Below are 19,245 nucleotides of genomic sequence, written 5' to 3'. Positions count from 1 at the left end.
TCCAAGTTTGCTCAAGCAACTGCTGACACATAATGGTAATTCAGAGAAGGAAACTTCTGTTCTTAATGATCCAGACACAACTGCCTCAAAAACTGTGCTAGAAAATAAACCTGTGCTTACAGTTCAGCCTGCTCTGAACTCTGCTTTGCTGACATATGGCCTCAGCATGCTTCCTGTCACTTTGAATTTTTCCAAGGACAGATGTGGGCTGTACACTGAAGCAGGTTGCCTCTGTGCTCCCCCCTGCACTCAGAACAGCTGCATTACAACTGCATACAGCATCTACTACTGATACTGAAAAGCAGCAGAAACAAACTTCTTAACATCAATTCGTAGATGCTAAAAAGGGCATTCTTCTTTATTCAGCATGCTGGATGTTCAGAGTATAGCTCCTCTAATCGAACCTGCCAAATGACAGACAGACAGGGCCTATTATTACACCTACTGTTTACACCTACTATTCATTAGATAGTCTTGCTTACTTAATACATATTCATTAGTTTGTTTACATAGTCATACCCCCATTGGAAGTCCTTCTTTGGTCTTTCTGGGTCTTCTTTGTTGTCTTGACCTCAGTTCTTGAGCAGATACAGCAGGTACAGCATCATTGTGTTCCACCACCAAAACCCGTTATGTTTGTTCTTTATTTGATCTTGTTTGGGTACACAGAGCTTAGTTTACATCTTCTTTGTTTGCATACCTCCTTACTGAATTCTCTAGGACTTCTCTAAGATCATATTGCTCCTTATTTGGGCATTTTGGGATACTGTGAGTAAAGTTTCTATTTCTTCTATCAAATCCCCCCTTTTTCTTGAGACTAAATTCCTTAATCTTACAAAACTATGAAAGCCAGCTGGCAGTTCTGTTATAGCATTTAAGGTTCATTTTGTGCACCCCAAAGAGCTTCTTATCCATAATTCTGAGGGTACTTGACCTTTATCAATTACTGTCATGTTGGGGACTAAGGCTTCTGAAGTTTCCCCAGCCAGGGGAAACACTTTACAGACTTTATTTCCACATATCCAATGTGGAAATCCCTGTTCCATTTGGTACTGGTGCAAGATGATTCATTTCTCCAACATTAATTGTTTGAGTACATTTGTGTGATTTCTGACAAACATGACACTTCCATCAATACAATCTAGTTTTCCTGATCCTTTAAGGGAGTTACATCTTTCCACACATTGTAGGATCATAAGAAATATTACTGGGTACTTGTACACTAACTGGTATGTCTACCTTTTGGTGAAAGGAAGTGTTTACCCAGTAACTAGTATCTATTTCTCCTGGAATTGGAAATGCATAAATGGTTAATGGCTTCATTGAGTTTTTAGGTAAATGAGTGCAAAACCAACAATCATTTTTACGCAACACTTGGGCCACATTTTGTAATAAAACTAGATATAAATTTTGCTCCCAAGTCGAGATTGAATTTACTATTGTCAGGATAACAAAACAAGATTTAAGCATTTTGGTTTTTTTCAGACAACTGATCAATTACCCAAGGGGCTTCAGCCTTTTTAATTCTGGAATAATGTATCCATGATTTTACTCCATCTAGTTTTAATGCACTATAAGAGGAGAGGAAACAGCCAAATGCCACTTTTGAGCATGGGAGAGGAAGGATGCCAGGCTACTTGTGGTAAACTTTGCAACCACAGAAAATAGAGAATTTGCGATCAGTAAGCAAATATATGCAAATATTGCCAAACACCTAAAACCTTTTCTTCAAAACTTCTTTAACAGTTGGCAAACACTGAAGTGTTTTCTTGTAGCATTTAGCAGAAGACCTAAGATGCTTAACTGGAGTTCTTCAAGGAAAGTATGAATCACGCTGCTTTAATAAAAAAAAATCAACTCCCAATCTCCTGGCTTCATGGGGAAAAATCAAATACTCAGGTTTCTCTTTAATACATTGATACACTAGGCCATAAGAACCAGCATAAAGACTGTAATGAAAAGAAAAAAGGAAACCAGTTCAGGAGTAATGGCTGTCACTCCCACAGAGCCCTGTGCTGCTGCTCCTGACATGAGAGAGTGAGGCTGCTGAGTACAGCTCAGTGTCACAGCAATCCACCAGTTCCTGTCCAGAAATGACACAGCTCAGTGTCTCTGTTCCTGCCAGAGTTAGCCCATAACCCCATCAGCCTGCCACAAAAATCAAGAAATGCCAGTGAATTTTGTAAATGACAAACAGAACTCATTGCTGTGATGCAGCACAGCAATGATGTCAATGTTGACATGTGTTGCATCATTGTCACTCATCCACATGGCCCCCTTTCCCCCATTGCAAAGATGTAATACTCAGATTATGACACTGTAAATACACTAGTAGATGTAAAAAAGCTTTTCACTTGTATTTTCATGTCCCTGTTCACAGGATGTGTGTGCATGAAGAAAATAACCTCACATAGGTGAAGTCTCAGAAGTTCAAGTGCTCAGCACACTTAGCAGAAATATCCTAATGTCACTCAAATCTAGAAACTGAGATCCTTTTCTCTTAAAAAATTATTCCTCACATATGATAGCAGACACTTTGTCCCCCACTCTCTTCCCAAGCTCATGCACAGTAATGCCACCAAGGCCTGTGAATTCCCTCTTCACCCACCCTGGAGAACATGAAAGGAAAATAGGTCCTCCTTGTGGTATATTCAACTAACGAGTTCAGGCCTACTGAAATCACTCCAAAACTAAGCTGTGAATACTGTAAAAAACATTGGAATTTCACTGAGGGGCTTTTATGTAATTTTACACATAGCTTCTATTAATTCTTCAATGATTTTTTAAATGTGCCCAGAAACTAAATTAATAAAGGGTTCAAAAGGAACATTCATCTTATACAGACCTTCAGAAAACTATTCTGACATTTTTCTCCACAAATGGAAATGCTGTTCGTGACCTGATGGCTTTCTTTAAGGATCAGAAAGAGAACATTTTCTATTTGAATGGAACTAGAATTCCTAAAGGCACAATGATGTTTTATACTTTCCCTCTTTCAATACCTATCTTTGAGTCATGTCTGAAAAGCAACAATATAAACCTTACAAATGTGGAACACCTTTCCTCCATGTAAAAGGAAGGTTGAATAAAAAATTATTTTATTTCTAGCTTTTGTCACCACTATTCCTTTGCAGTTTGAGTCTTTCACATCTCAACTGTAAGCTATACTGTCACTGAGAACAGTCCTGGCAACAACACACTCAGCAATAAAAAAATGTTTAGAAATAATGAATTACTTTTAAAGGTTCTTAACATAAAATGAATTTGCATTATATGCTTTCTAAATTAGAAAATCCATTACACCCTAGTATTTTAAAAATAAAAAAAAATAAGACTTGCCTTTAAAAAAGCCCTATTACACTATACTTACACTGGCCTTTGTTCGGGTATCTGTGTATCTGGATATCACAAAGAAGCTAATTTTCTAGGATTGTAATGACATGTAGCTAAGAGAGGAGAACTGCCTTGTTAAATTGCATAGCCCAGTATGAACTTCTGGCTAGCAATGAAAAAGTAAATTTCACTTTTTATGTGCACTAGAAAAAGTAATTTTTACTTTTTATGTGCATTTTATGTGCACTAAAATATTCACTTCTAATTTATTAAACATAAAATATCAAAAACTGAAATATAGATTCCACTATAGTGGACTTCAATCTAGGCTAAACTTTATGTGGATGTATCTGTATACCCACAGAATATATCAAATTCTCCTAGACTTAACAGTTGCAGTGAAGCTCTTTTCCTGAACAGAGCAGACACTTGCCATAACCATTAAAAAAGGGAAAATCAGGAGCTTTGTTATAGTGCCACACATGCAGGGAAAAGCACCCTGACTTTCCACACAGAAAGCAGCTACAGCACAGCTCTTTTATGCTCTGAAGGCTTTACCAGCTGGAACACCAACTGTCCTTCAATGGGTGGGTTAGACACATCCAGTGTCTAACATCCAGTTAAAACATCCAGTGAAAACAGGCCCTCTCCAGTGCTGCCCATCCAACTGCACAGTCAGAGTCCATCACAACCCCGGGCACCTTAAAGCGCTGGTACTTCCAGCATACAGCTGAGCATGATATGTTTTCTCTCCTCTCAGGACAACTCTGGGTCTGGGAATAGTTAATTTGATTTGTCTGAAGTTTGAGCCTTGGTTCAGTCTCCTAGAAAGAGATTAAACTTATTTTCAGTTCCATGTGTCGTGCCTGCCAAGGCGAGCGCTGCTCACAGGGAACTCCAGCCTGTCAAGGACTCGGCCCAGCCGGGCAGACAACTCACAGGGCACGAGGAGCAGCACCACTTGCTCATGTACATCAAAGGGAACCTGTTTTCTAATAGGGACTGAATCATTCTCATGCCTGTTTTAGTTCAATTAAATATTTTTAGGGGAAAATTTATGATCAAACACAGAATCAACATCATGTACTTATTGAGGTTGCAGGGCCTCTTTTAATGTTTTATTAACTTTGCCTTGCTGACCATTTTGTGTCTAGAATCTGAATTACTGGATTAGCACAAATCAGCTGGAATCTTCCCTCATCTTTCACATCCTTCCAGCTTTCTGTGCTTCTCTGAAGCAATATTTTTCTTTGTCATACTCTGTAGACCAAGTAATATTTGCTGGCCATCGTGGACTTGGATTCTGAGAAAAATTCTGTCCTGCAAGTGATTTTGGACAAAATGCTGAGGGATTTTGAATCTTTTTGGAATCCCTTTCAAAAAGCTCTGCTTACTTTTCGTGATGGTGTTTTACTCAGCTTCCCTGACTCACCTTGAGACACAAATCAAGAGTCAATGCTGCTCCCACAAGACCTTTCAAGAATTGTCCTGCATGTTAGTGTGTCATGTTTAGTTTGTGAAGAAATAAGTAAAGAAAGTTCATTAAAGCACATTCAGTACTTTAGCACTATGCACTCAGATCTCACTGAACTCCATGGGAGACAAAAATAAGTCCCTGACAGGACTGCATTCTACAAAACAATTATCAAAACATCCACCATGACTCAGGGTATGCATGTGAGAGACCTGAGTAACTTAAAAAATCTCTGCTCAGTTTCCCCCTGGCTTAGACAACACCACACACTTGCTCCCGACAGTTGTGTGGGATGGAACATTGCAAGGTTGCTGCTTAAAGGCTTTTTGTCATTAATATGTAGATTCCAAAGAGTAAATTCAGCTGGGAACTTAAAGCAGAAGTGCAGATTTAATGGGAAGAAGTTCTTTCCAGTTCCTGGAAACATATTCCTCCTCCTACTGGAGTAAATTCATGGGGGAAAAAAAACCCAAACAAAACCCAAACCACAAGCCTGTCCTTTGCCAGCCTGCACAGCCGTGGTTACTACAGAGAGAACCTTTCAGCTCTACAGTGCTTGGTGTTACGAGGCATCCTACACATCAGCAACCTTAAGGCACTCCTAACTCTGCTGCTTCGGGGCACGTGAGAGGACAGTTTCTTCAGTCCCCAGTCACTTTGGTTTCAAGCAGAATCCTAATATCAAAGAGTATCTTCGAGAAATGGAGCTGCTGCCTTGGCTGCACGGTGAAATGAGGTGCTTTCAGAACAGTTCGTTCCACAAGTACTCGGCTGACTGGGAATCCTGGCAGCGCGCCCTCATCGAGAGGAGAGATGCGGCTTCTCACGACACCTTGTGGCAGCATGACAAGCTGCTTTTGTTTTCACAAAAAGTAATTTAAGATGTTGCAAACCAGTGATATTACAGAAAATCAAACACACAACAGTCAATGAAGCTGAACAGAGCAGTAACACTTTTAAAAAGTCGGGAAAATTCCCCATAAAGACACCAAGTATAAAATAATAAGACCATTATTTTTAAGTAACAAAGTCAGAAAACTGAAACAAATTCAATTTGAAGCAATTCAAACTGCATGTGAGCTACAGATGTATAAGTATAATAATACAAGTGTGTATTATTAACACTTAACATATTCTTATCGATTCTAACTAGAAAATCAGAATTTCCTTTCCACATTGCAACTTGCAGGGAGAGACTGGGACAGCAGGGAAAAGCTTCATTGTCCAGAAACGTAATTAGAAGATGACCGAGTTAGGTCAACTTATCTTGATATTTATGTTGCACGTAACTGGAGAAATAGCAAAATAGCAAATTTTATTTCCAATTTGTTTTCAAATTATGTTTTGAAAAAAAAATGTCTTTTAATTATACCTGAAATAACACAAACTGTGGTTCGATACTGTTCTACTTGGAACACATCAGTCCCAGAAGAAACAGTAACCCACCTAGAAAAGGAAATCAGGGAGAGAAGTCACCACAGACATTGCAAATGGCAATATCCAGTGTATAATGTAGTTAAACTGCTGCTAAACGGAGATGGGCTGCAAACCCATAAATCCTGATCTCTAGTTGCCCCCATTCTGAGAAATAGGCTACAGATGAAAATCAGGTTTTTGGCCATTTCTACTACACAAATCAAAGCAAAATCTCGAGAGCAACAGGGCAGCCGCAGCTGGGCACCGCTCCCCGCAGCCCCCCCCCCCCAGGCTGTAACCTCATGCTGCCGATGTGGGCACTAGAGGGACCCCCGGGCACCCACCGGTGCTGCCCCTCGGGCGTCTGACACACAAACTTCATCCTTCGGCTAAAGGGAAACATTTCTGTCACATCTAAACTCAAGTGCTCAGTCCTGCAAAGAAGAGTTTGGCTTCCTATTTATCTGGGGGTTTTTGTTTTGTTTTTTGGGTTTTTTTGTAAAGAACACAAATAGATACTCAAATAGCCTTCAGGTAGAAGGTAAAATAATCTTGGAGAATATTAGCCCCGTAAAATGAAGAACATGTTTGTCTCAGAAAGCAGGTTGGGAGGCAGAGTGGCAGGAAGGTGATTCTCATAAACTGTGGAACCCTGCCACAAGAGCTCATCTCTCCTTATTTCAGAAAGCAGTTTCTCAAGGTCAGCAAACTTTCTTCTCATGGAATTCTGTCTTCTACTGACAGGGGCATAATATACTTTCTACGTTTGTGGTGCAGATGTTGGGTGAAGTTATACAGTCTTAACTTACAAATACTGTAATTTTGTGGGTTCTCCAGACCTAGATCATTTGCCCAGAAAGTAGAGTGAAACATAGAAGACTCTGCTCAATCCTGATCCACATGCTACAGAAAATAAATGTAACTGTGAAGTGGCATGAAAGTAGGACCTGCGGAAGACCCCTCTGGGCCAAGCTTAAGAGTAATTTATAAGTATACAGTTGATAATTAAAGACTTTTGTGATCTGTTTTTCTCTCAATTCTCTTTTCCAAAATTGATAGTTAAGTCTATAAAGAGACACTATTGGGAACTTCAGCTGCCTGCAGTGCAGCCCTAGGTCTATGTGTACATATTCCCTAAGGGTTGTACAAGCCTCTGGAATAGACACCATCATGACTAACTTGCTTAACTTAAACTTCCATAGTGTCCCTTGTGCAGTGCTGATGGCTGTGTCTGGAAATGGAAGAAGGTAAGCTCTCTTCAGTCCCATAGTTCAATCAGTTTAAGGTCTGAAAATGAGCCTTGAAGGAACTTTATGCTGGAAGCCTTCTATGTCAGCATACAAATCATAAATTAATTCTTAAAACATGGAGTAGATAATCCCCAAAAAGAAACTGTCCCTTTCCCTTACTATGGCTTCTCATCCAGTTTGCACAGAGCACATGAGTTTGAGGAGGGAGCAACGCCTGCTTTCAGTTCACACCATCACTGAAACCTTGGGATACAAACACAGTCAACCTGGAATAACCTTCCTCTGCCTACATGGGAGAGGAAAAGAGATGAAGCAGTGATGGACATAACACCTGCTCTTACACAGACAAGGGCACAGAGACCTCCTTCCCCAAGTCATGAGAAACTTTTACACCATCTAATTATCCCAAAAGGGAGAGAGAGGAGTTATGTGCATTACAGAGCAGCTCTGAGTATATCAAAGCCCCTGTGCAAGAACTTGTTTAGACAGGAACAGGCAGGAGACATATGAAAGCAGACAAATAATTAATCAGGCCATTACTTCCCAAACACAATGTTTTGAAGTCCAGGACACTTCTCTCTGCAGTCTTCATCAATTTTTTGGTACTCCCCCATTGACATTAGGCCCTGCACTTACCTGAAAGTGCCAAACACACTCAGCGAGGAGCAGAAATCCCAGACTGCACAAAAAAATGCCCACCCTAATTCATCTTCACTTACATGCTCTAGCATAAGGTACAACCTGTGCTTTAGAGAAACTCAAATGGACAACAGTTTAGGAGTTGTGGACTGCATTCCTTTGAGTAGGATTGTCTTTCATCTAGAGATGAAACTATGTAAAAATCATGTCGATTTTAGTAGTTTTTATCATTTTTACCTTCTCAAGAACCCTAATCTGACAAAATACGGAAGATGAGGTGCTGCATATTAGCTAAAAGTTTTTTTTGTAATTATCTGTGTATGAAGGACCATTAACACCAACAGTGGTTGTGCTGGCACCAACCTGAGCAGGAACTTGCCTGCTGCACAGGACAGTAAGTAACCTGACTAACACGGAGACCACCTTGGAGCAAGCCTGCAGTGATACTCTGGTAACGGGGATTATTTTGTCAGTCACTGAAAACAAAGGGGTTTAGTGCTCCAATTTACACTCTACTGATTTTACCCTGTAATACCAAAATTCCAATGCTGTGAATATAAATCTTATTTGCAGGTATTGCTGCCTAAGAGAGGCACATAAATCACCCCACCATGAGCCTGCACCAGTCTGAGGGAGGGACTGAAGCTCTCACTGCCTTAATTTCCAACAGTCTCCCTTCCATCAAGGCATATCTAAGCTTCCACTCATATTCTTAGCTGCTGTTTTTCTTTATGGACACAATTCCATAAAAGTAGCTAATTATGATGAATAAGTACTTCAAAAAGCTAATACACAGTTTGAACTTTCATAAAAGTGTATATAATGATAATGAACTAGCATGTCAAAAAAACATGGGAGATCTTGTCCCTCCAAGAGAACCTAATCTCAATGCACCAGCATGTCAGGAAGCTGAAGAAGCCCCCAGTGAAGTTTTAAAGACTTGATTCAGTTTCTTTTGTGAAGCTCCAACTTTATGAGAGGCAGATCCGATCTCAGTCAGGGAAGGCAAAAATCAAACCCTGTTCAATCAGTTTCCTCTGTATGTGCTTTTGAGAGTCTAAGAGTTCACATGAGACATCATGTGCTTTTAAATCCCATTTGGATTGAAATCTCTCAAAACAGAAAATCTCACTTTAAAACAGAATCTTACGACACTGCACGTGTGCAGCAAAGGACAGTGACTGTCATGAAGGAAAATCTTCCTACCACCTCCATTTCATTTGGGAATGACTGTCCTGCAGCACCTTCAATAAAAAATAATTTTAAGTATCGTTTTTATAAGGAAGCACACCTTGAAAATTATTTGTTACATACTAAAGACTTTTACATTCACTTCAATATCAGTAAATAATTTAATTTCTATTCTATAATCCAAAAAAATCCAAACCAGAATGAAGAGCATTAACCAACACATCTTTCAGCATCCACGTAAGAACTGAACAAGACTGAAAATACAGTGAAGGGAAGGAATATTCATTTTTTCCTTATTAAAAGACATTAGAACAAAGGATAAAAGGCACAAGTCTGAATACAGCTCCTTTCTCTCAGTGATTCTGTTACAAATAAAAAAGTAACAAACCATTTTAATGTTACAGCTTTATTTGAAAGAAAGTGACTTTAGAGTTTTGGTAACACATTTTTTATACAAAATTGATACAATGAAAAATAAACTTCAGCAGCTTCCTGGAGCAGATTACAGGCTGTAAAATCATAATCAAATGTACTAGATAGGAAAAGGCAACCTTGTTCCAACTCTTGTTTGCAAACCAGCACCAAGTGATCCCAAGAAATCTAGTTTTACTCTGGTTGCCAAAAAACCTCAAAGCCCAGTCAAATCTGCATTTCCTAAGTAAGCAGTTGTTCTATTCACTGTATTTCCAATTTACAGCTGTGACTAAGTGTGCACAAGAAACACATTAAGATTTCCAACAGTATCCCTGGTGAGTAAATATCAACTTTTACATAACCTGGTACTTTGAAGGTTTCTAAGGAGTTATGGACAACAAAGTATTTGGATTTAACTTTATGAATTGCCGTTTACAAGAAACTCAGAAGTCCATAAAAAATTACAAAGTTCTGTAACAGTTCCTTTTAAACTATTTCATTTAAGAGGGTACATTTCACAGATATTGGGATCACAATTTTTATTCCTATGTCTGCAGTACATCAAAATCCCATCATATAAACCAGCAGTACGAATAGGGGGGAAAGAGAAAAAACCAAACCAAACCAATCCATGCAATCCTTTTACCATTCTTAGTAGAGAGTAAGGCTCAGTAGAAAGGAGAGGTTCAGTAGAAAGGAGAGGCTCAGTAGAAAGTAAGGCTCCTCCCAAAACTCATTTCTGTTTTCACCTTTGTCTGAAATCAAGTTTCTCAAAATGTATTTGGGGAACAAATTTTCTTGTTATACACACAGCTCCTCCAACATCCCATTTTTGGGGGTAACTGTACAAATTGGCTTCATGCTACCCTTGTAGGCACATTGCACTTAATAGAAGACTGCAGGGGGTCTGTGTCCTGCTAGGTTGCTTCTTCACATGATTCCTGGGTTCAGCAATCTGATTGTTTTATTATGGCTGTTCATGAAAGTGTTCTAGTAACAGCATCAGTGAAAAAGAATACTAATCCAGTAACCCCAGAAAATCTGCAGCTTTAAGTCTTCCCTAGAATTTGGAAAATTTCCCTAGAAATTCCACTTCCTTTTCAGGCTCTTTTGCACCTTTTTCTTTCATCTCTGAAACACCCACCAATTATCTTTATCACTGCTCCCCACCCTGTGATACCAATGTAAACAAAACCCAGTGGTAGAATAATCAAGTTTGCCAGTGAAAACAAAGCACCATTACACTAAATCTTTGTTCCTTTTAGTAAGTTACAGCAGCACTTAAGAGACTGAAGCCTCAGACATTCTATTGCTTAAAACCTTGTTTCCAGGTCCTCTGCAACACTTTGGATCCTGGCATTAAAACAGAAGAGGTATTGAACACAGGATATGCTCACAGAAACACGGATAGGAGTTCCTCTGAATTTCTAGCGACATAAATTTGTGTGCAACAGACCTACTTGGTGTCTGGTGACATTTACAGCGCAGATGTGGTTCTCCTGTGAGGCTGACGAGTCACTGGCACTGAACAATTTTGCCATAGCCACCTCTTCCAGCATCATAGTCCTGCCGATACTCATCTCGGACCTTACGAAGGAGGGGAAAAGGGGAGTCCAGGAAAGACAAAGAAAAACAATTTCTCAAAAACTCTTACATTATCAGAATATAGTCACACTGAGCTCACAAAATGTAAGTGGCCACTCAGAGCTGACTGACAAAACTGAAGGCAGAGTGCATCATGCAGAAGCCCAGAACAACATAAACCAACTTCCTTTTCAACAGCATCCCAGGGACTCCTCAATCGAGGCAGCCCAAGCAAGGATGGCTGGTCTCGTGCTCCAGCAGTAAAAGCCACTGCCACCTGCTTCACTTTGGGTAGAACAACTGCTGTCCTGTGTGATCTTGACAGCCTTATATCTTCAGGGCTTACTTACAAGCATTATCTCCCCAGGCAGCCAAGAGTTGTTTCTGCAAGTACTTTTAGTGAAATACATGAAAAAGTTATCTGTACTTAGTAGCTAACACTGCCATTGACCATATGTCTTACAGACCAAGGCACAGTGTTACCTTAAACAATGACTCCTAAGTTGCTGTTTCTGAAATTGTTCCAAGTGTGTTCACTCAAAACCAAGAAATTTGGCAAAGTTACCTTAAACCCCCAGGCTGAACAACAACCTACCTGCCCCCCTGATCTTCCACGGCCATACTGCCTACCCTCCTTAAATCCTGCATCCCAGTCTGTCCTTATGATCCTGTCATCAAGTCTGGTTCCGTTGATGTATCGCATTGCATTTTCAGCATCTCCTCTTGCATAATACCTTAGGAACAGGTTAAGGAAAAAAAAATGGACTTCCGTTTTCAACGCATGGAAAAAACCCCAATATCAAATTGGGTACAAAACCAAGCCTTTGCTTGAAACAGGTTCCTGCTCAGTTACTTTCAGAAGCAACAGCTTTTAAGAAGCTACACGAGCTGAGAAAACTGTTAGTGAAAGAGGGCAATGTGCTGGAATTCAAGCACTAAAGCCGCATATACTGGATTAAGTCTGCCAACCACGCTCACCCTTAACAGCACAAAGTTCTATTGCTAAAAAGCGAGAAGCCCCAGCGAGGCTCCATTCATGCTGCAACCTTCCACCATTCTGGTGAGTTCACTGGAACCAGTTACAGAATGATCTTCAGAGACTCACACGTAAGAGACTCAAATGATCTTCACAGACTACACAACAGGGATGTAAGATACCAACAGTAACTTTACATTTATGCTCATACGAAAAGAAACAGCTTTTTACTTGGGCATGGAAAATATGAACTTAATGCAGAGGTCAACTACCTAAAAAATGTCTGGGTTAAAGTCTCACAGCGAAAGCAATCTGTTACCCCTGTTCGACATGCCGTCTATGTTCCAGTCACAGAATCACGGATGGAAAAGACCCGTAAGATCATTGAGTCCAACCGTGAACCCAGCACAGCTCTCTCACGCCTGCGTCCCCCACAGACGCTTTATCCTGGGAGAACTCTGCCGTGACTCAGAGCCTGCAGTGCAGAGCAGTTCACCCGCGCCCTGACCGCTCCTGCCGGCCCACACAAGGATACTCCACGAAGCAGAAGCCGCAGGCGGTTTTCTTCACTTTGTCCAGCCCCATGATGACCTTCTTGATGTCGCCGCTCTTGCCAAAGAGCTCGTGGATCTGCTCCTCGGTGGTGTAGAAGGACAGGTTTCCCACGTACAGCGTGCAACTCTTCCTCAGCAGCCGCTCCTGGTCGTAGCGCGTCCCCTGGGCCGCAAGGACACCGCGTTACCCCCCGGCACAGCCCGGCCCGAGCGGGACGGACCGCGCGGCACCCACCCCCGGCCAAGGCTCACCCGGAAGTGCTGGTCGCGGTACTGGCTGAGCTCGGCGTACGAGTCGCTGCGGAGGATGCTCAGCGTCCCGCCGGAGCTCATGGCGGGGCTGTCCAGCCCGGCCCAGTCCGGCCTGGCCCGGCCCGGCCCAGCCTGGTCTGTCCCGGCCCAGGACGGACCGAGGGCGCACCAACCCCTCCCAGCGCTGCCCGACCCGGCCGCCCCTTAGCGCCTTCCCGCCCCAAGCGCACGCGCCCCGCGCGCAGCCAATGGCGTGGCGGTCAGCACGAGGGGGGGGCGCAGCTCTCGCGAGAACGGCGGGGGACCCCACGCGTTGAGGGAGCGGCCGGCGCGGCGGGTCTCGCGAGAGCGGCGGCCATGTCGTTGCGGCGCGCGCTGCTGCTGCTGCTGTCGAGCCCGCGGCTCGTGGAGCGGCTCTCGGAGTCGCGGCCCATCCGCGCCGCCGCCCGCGCCACCGCCGCCGCCATCACCCGCGGCCAGCAGCACCTGGGCCCGCGCCTGTTCCGCCTGCGCGACACCTTCCTCGGGGAGCTCAAGGACGGCGCCCGCCAGCGGGGGTGGCCGTGGCCGCGCGGGCCGGGCCGCGGCGGCCGCCCCCCCGGGACAGCGCCCTGAGCAACGCGCCGAGTGGGGAGAGGCGGCACCGCCGGCGAGGGGACGGGAGCGACAGCACCAGGACTCGGAGCGCGCTGGAGCCGGCGGGTGATGGGCCCCGGTGGCTACTCCGGACCCCCGCGGGCCCCCGGGCGGCGGACGGCGAGCTGCGGAGCCGACGGTGCGTCCTCCATCGCATGGACATATCAAACTATTGCTGCTCATCGGTGTGATGGATTTTCATTTTACGTGTTCCACAGTTCTCAGGAACAAGCAGACTCTCACTAAACATCATCCAGAACGCTGTCACGATTGTCACTTTTAAGTGCTTCATAAGAAACTTGAAATAAAACCACGATTCTCATGGGAGTGGCTGTAACAATGTCTGTCTATACAGCAGTAATACTCTACATGTGTTACAATTTTGATACAAAAAGGGCTTTTAAGTGTCGATGACGATGGATAGGATAATGCCCATCTTACAGGAAGGTAAAAGCTACCCTAAAAGCACACCTCAAGTCTGTGGTAGCAAGAAAGGTTTACAGGGAAAAAATGACCAATAGAGCCATCCTTAATATGGAAAAGGATGCACCCATCATATGTGATGCACTGGTCTGGTTTGCTTCAGATGCTGTATATGACAACATCTGTGAGACTAAAGCAGTTAACCTTCCTCCAGAGCATGGTCCAGCTGACTTGAGGCTCAGTTAACTGTGGAGGATCATTTCCATTCCTCTATCACCCGAGGTGACAAGGACCTTGTACATTACCTGAGATACAGTTTCCAGTATTGCTGGTAAAATTAAACCTCCCACCAACAAAGACTCAGGTGTGCGTGGACGGAGAGATTGCATCTGTGGTGTAAATTACAAAAGCCTGGGTGGTGAGACAAAAGCAGTGTAGTGTCAGTCTGAGTTAGAACTTATAGTCCAGGTTCTCTTCCGGCTCAGTCACAGGTTACCTGTGCAGCTGTGGAGCAGTCATTGTGCCACGGAAATGGTGCTCCATTCGATCCCCGAAGAGTTTCAAGATCTACCCCACTCAGATTGCCAGAGTTCATAAGTTCTGTGGAAGTAATTTTCAAGATTTAAGCTGTTTAAGAAAGCTGAAAACAGCAAGTACCAGCTGTGGCACGTGGCTGTTCTCCCAGAGAGCAAAAAGGAAATTAACTTGGAAAATATATTTCGTGTCACAATGCTTTCACAACCACTTCCATTACTTTGTGAGCCATCAGTACAAACATACATGCACTCCCTCTCCCCCTGCCTCCCCCCAGACACCCACCTTTAATTACAGGCATGTCAGCAAGGAAGAGTGATGGATGTGGATGAACATACAGGGGAAACAACACACAATGCTTTATAAGAGAGCAAGAGCTATGTTCCCTAAAAATCTAGGTCATACCTATAGTTCAGAAAATACAGGCAAACCCTTCACACATGCATTTTTCCTAGCATCCCTTTAGAGCCTGGCATCAACCTATATTATCCTCATCTCTATAGAAAACCTGGCTCATAAGACCTTATGTAAACCTGTGTGGGTGTAGAACTGCCAAAGGCATTACCACCTTTGTAAGCAGAAATAATTCAAGTGTCAGATCCGTTCCATAGAGAGCGGCTTGACCTACAATGCATGTGCCAAATTAGTATCTCCCTCCATGTGAAGATGTTTTGGATCCAGAAGTTCACATAGGCAGAACAAAGATTGTTAGTTGTGCTGTGCTATTATGTGCACACATCGTTCTCAGCTGAAGCCCAGTTATTTGTATCCCAGTTGAAAATGAGACTGCTCTCCAGTGGAGAGCCAGGATGTGACCTGTCATTCCCACTAAGCTGATTTAATGGGGAGCAGCTAAGCAAGGGGAGGGGGTGCAGGGGATGAGGCTCCTCCCCCGGGTCCTCCCGCCCTCCCCGGCAGCAGAACTGGTGGATCTCCGACCCTGCCGTGAGCCTGTTCAGGGATCCATCTGCTCAAACGGCACAAAGGATCAAATCCCTCCGAGTTACCCGCTTTCTGTCTGCGCAGCTCCTCGATCCAGCTCCCCGCAGGGCCCGCCGTGCGTTCTGCCGGAGTCACAGTCGCGACAGAACAGCGACAGCTGCGAGAACGGGAATGTGCAAGGGCAGGAGCGCCCCGGCTGCAGCGGCGGAACACCGAGAGGCTTCAGTGCCATCACAGAAGAGGCTCCTCGAGCTCTGGGGGCAGTGCGTGTGGAACACGTCCACGAGGATGGAACTGTGGCAAGGAAGGTTAAACAGGCAAAGCTTGGATTTTAGGATTTAGCACAAGTACTTAGGCTGAAGCATCTTCCACGTTCTAAATCAGATTCTCTCAGATCAGTGCTGGGGATTTTTCAAGGCAGAACCACCAAAGACAGGGTTACAGTGCTGGTGCCTGTACTGTGACTGCAGTCTGGTCTAATGAATTTTTAAGTACATAAAATAAAATCTTATTTAATCAGACCAGCTTCTGTCTAGCCCTGTAACCTCTCTCCAACAGCTGATTTAATGCCTATAATCAGTAAACACCCCACAGTCCACAAACCCTGTCAGAGATTATAGAAACTTCCAAAAATAAATCTCACATGGAAACTGCTAAGCTTGAATCACAGTTTTGGTGGGCTCTGATTTCATCCTCTCTCATCAGGAAAAATTACAGAAGTTCATATGAAACACTACAGGGCTGAATAACTCAAATTCTAAGCAGATTCTATCCAGAACTGGCTATACCGGTGAGCATAAGAACATAACAAATAAAGAGACTCAGGAGAGCTCCCAGTGCCACTACTTGTGATGAAGGTGGGCCTGTGAAGAGGAAGGTCTCACAGCACCTTCAGACTGTGCCCAAAGGATGTGAAAACCTAAAACATCATTCTCCTAAAATCTAAAGGCTGTGCTGATCTCTGTCTAGTTGAAGGATGTATAGTCCTAACTGACTTCTCCAATTTCCACTGGATAGGATGGACATTTGTGGTGGGTCTTCCATTGATAAGTGTGGAAATATCACAGTTTCGTTCTTGAACGAGACACCACATTTTGCAGTTGTGGCTCTGACTGTACCAGGGATTATGACAAAAATGTGACAGTCGCTGCAGGTAAAATTGCTTGCTTGCTGCTCTATTGTCTGGCAGAGGGTTTCTTCTCCAGACCCAGCCATATCGATGACTTGTACGTGCACGTCTGTCTTCTTGATATTAAGCAGAAACCTGGGAGGCATGTAGGTGTGAGCAAAGAGTAGAGTATAGTGCCTTGGATGGTTTGAGGGTGCTGGAGAATGTATGAGCTGCTCCAAGTGAAACAAGCAGGGTATCAGCCCTCCCTGGTGTAGGCACCCGAACAGGAATGCCCCGAGAAGATTGAAAATAACGATGAGGTGTTTCCACTTCACAGCTCTGTCCTGTGACGCGCTGAACAGGACCAATGGCAAGATGAGAGGAATGAGGAACCGAGGCTCCTGGTGACTGAATAGGGAGAGAAATGCCAAAGGAACAAAATAAAACAGCAGTAATGTTGGATTGCCCTCAGAATGCACCAATAGCCCAGGCAGCCCATGGTAACACGATTTGACCCGTATGAATTGCTGGACATACTTCTTTAACATTTTAAAACCAGCAACAGTGGCCAGAACATGTAAGATCCCAAAGAGCATTATTCCATTGACTGTAAAATGTGTAACTCGTGGGTGACTTCCATGCAGTGCAAGATTATGAGGATTAAGATTATAACTGAGAAAATTGAAGGGGGTTACTACCATTTTCTTACGTAATTGAACTATTACATCAAATAGGCTGCCCTCATTAATGCTTAAAAGGTTATCTAAGCTCACAGAGGTAAAATAAAAGGTGTCAGCTGTTATGAAAACAATGGCAGTAAAACATGCACATAGTATGAGCTTCAAAAAGTGGTTTATGACACTTTTAATGCTCCTCTGAGAATCAACAATTAAACCTGCCCAGTAAAGCAGGGGCATTAGAGCAAATGCCAGAAAGGTTGGCCTGTTGAAAAACCCAGCAGTTGTTATAACACCTATGAGAGGAGTGCTTGTAGGCTCCACTGAGCTGCCATTGGACTTTCTTGAGGAAACCAGTATCATGAGAAGAGCAAAGAGAAGTCCTTCAAGCGTGTTGGTAAATGTTCTCGTATAAAACACCAGAGTGACATATGATCCAGCAAGAAGTACCAGCGCTTTCCAAAGATCTGCTTCCCAGAAAGGGGCTAATCGATAAACGCTATAGTCGAGTATGAAAGAAAAGATTGTAAAGAGAAGGCGAGGTGATACAAGGAGAGTGTAGCTGTTGATGCAACTTGAACATATGTCCAGCTGCTGCAAAGACTTGATTGCCCAGTAGGTAACTCCTGATGTCATTAATGGGAAAACAACTGTTCTGCAAGGAAAGCTCGAAAGGAACTCCCAAGGATAAAAGACCTGTAGATTTAAAATATCTCCTATAAAGGAAGAGAAAAAGAAAAATACATATAATACATAATACATTTTATTCAGTAATTCAGCAGTAGGGATACTATTTGCTGTCAGAGGCATCACAATGCAGAGCAGCTCCCAGACTTTTGAGACCTTGGTGTCAACCTTGACGGTTTTAGGAGTGTACCGTTCGTTTTCACAGAGAATCAGGAAAAAGCAGCTCGTCGGGGTGATGCGGTTGCAGGCGCCACTCGGTGTGGACAGCACAGAGCAGGAACCCACCGCCCACCCAGCCCTGCGGACCCGCTCCTGCCCGGCTTGCGGGAAGCGCCGTGTGACAGAGCGGGACAACGAGCCGGCGGCTCCGGGGATCCCTCGGGAACACCTGCCCGTGCCCGGGGCTCCGCATCCCCCGCATCCGCGGGGCTGTGCGAGGCAGCGCGCCCGGGCGTCCCCCCGCGTTATCCGCGCCCCTTACCTGCCATGACCTCGGGCGCCTGGAAGAACTCGTCGGGGTGCAGGTACCCGCTCTGCGGCAGGAGGCACCAGCCCGCCCTCAGCGCCGCCAGCAGCGCCCACAGCGCCCGCGCGCCCATGGCGGCCCCGCGCCGCCCCCGCGCCGCCAGGGGGCGCCCGCCCGCCGGCACAGCCGCCGCAGCGGGAGCCTCGCGCGCATGCGCAGCGATCCCCCCATCAGCCGCCCCGCCGGCTGAGATCCAGGGAATCGTGGGGTGGATTGGGATGGAGAAGAATCACACCTCCACAGAATGTGCTGAGTTGAAAGGGACCCACAAGGATCATCGAGTCCAACTCTTAAATGAGTTGAACTCTTAAGGGAATAGCCCATATGGGGATCAAAGCCCCAGGCTCGGTGGTGTCAGCACCACGCTGTGGCCAGCTAAGCCATCTCGGGGCCACCTTGGAGACCCCTCGAATCCAACCTGTGACCAAACACCACCATGTCAACGAGACCATGGCACTAAGTGCCTCATCCAGTCTTTCCTCAAACACCTCCAGGGATGGTGACTCCACCACCTCCCTAAGCAGTCCATTCCAATGTCTAATCACTCTTTCAGTGAAGAAATTCTGACTAATGTCCAACCTAGACCTCCCCTGGCACAGCTTGAGGCCATGTCCCCTTGTCCTATT

The 19,245-nt window shown here is 44.3% G+C and overlaps 3 protein-coding genes across 3 annotated transcripts; 1 reads left to right on the top strand and 2 right to left on the bottom strand.

Annotated features, from left to right (window-relative positions):
- Positions 1–9,436: 9,436 nt before the first annotated feature.
- Positions 9,437–13,317, bottom strand: NCBP2 (nuclear cap binding protein subunit 2). Its single transcript, XM_051781391.1, has 4 exons — positions 13,084–13,317; positions 12,813–12,994; positions 11,897–12,035; positions 9,437–11,304 (listed from the first exon to the last, which is right to left on the bottom strand). Exons 1-4 carry the CDS (start codon positions 13,162–13,164, stop codon positions 11,233–11,235), a joined length of 474 nt encoding a protein of 157 aa, XP_051637351.1. The 5' UTR covers positions 13,165–13,317; the 3' UTR covers positions 9,437–11,232.
- A 72-nt stretch (positions 13,318–13,389) lies between these two features.
- On the top strand, positions 13,390–14,046 carry NCBP2AS2 (NCBP2 antisense 2 (head to head)). Its single transcript, XM_051781393.1, has one exon. It carries the CDS (start codon positions 13,441–13,443, stop codon positions 13,696–13,698), a length of 258 nt encoding a protein of 85 aa, XP_051637353.1. The 5' UTR covers positions 13,390–13,440; the 3' UTR covers positions 13,699–14,046.
- Positions 14,047–16,028: 1,982 nt separating this feature from the next.
- Positions 16,029–18,693, bottom strand: PIGZ (phosphatidylinositol glycan anchor biosynthesis class Z). Its single transcript, XM_051781358.1, has 2 exons — positions 18,575–18,693; positions 16,029–18,122 (listed from the first exon to the last, which is right to left on the bottom strand). The coding sequence occupies exons 1-2, from the start codon at positions 18,690–18,692 to the stop codon at positions 16,561–16,563; spliced, it is 1,680 nt and encodes a 559-aa protein (XP_051637318.1). The 5' UTR covers position 18,693; the 3' UTR covers positions 16,029–16,560.
- Positions 18,694–19,245: the final 552 nt, after the last annotated feature.

The sequence above is a fragment of the Manacus candei genome, unplaced genomic scaffold (genome assembly GCF_025592945.1).
Source record: "Manacus candei isolate 608988 ecotype Guabito, Panama unplaced genomic scaffold, ASM2559294v1 h1tg000015l, whole genome shotgun sequence".
In the NCBI taxonomy this organism is placed as follows: domain Eukaryota; kingdom Metazoa; phylum Chordata; class Aves; order Passeriformes; family Pipridae; genus Manacus; species Manacus candei.
This window is presented reverse-complemented; position numbering and strand designations above follow the sequence as displayed.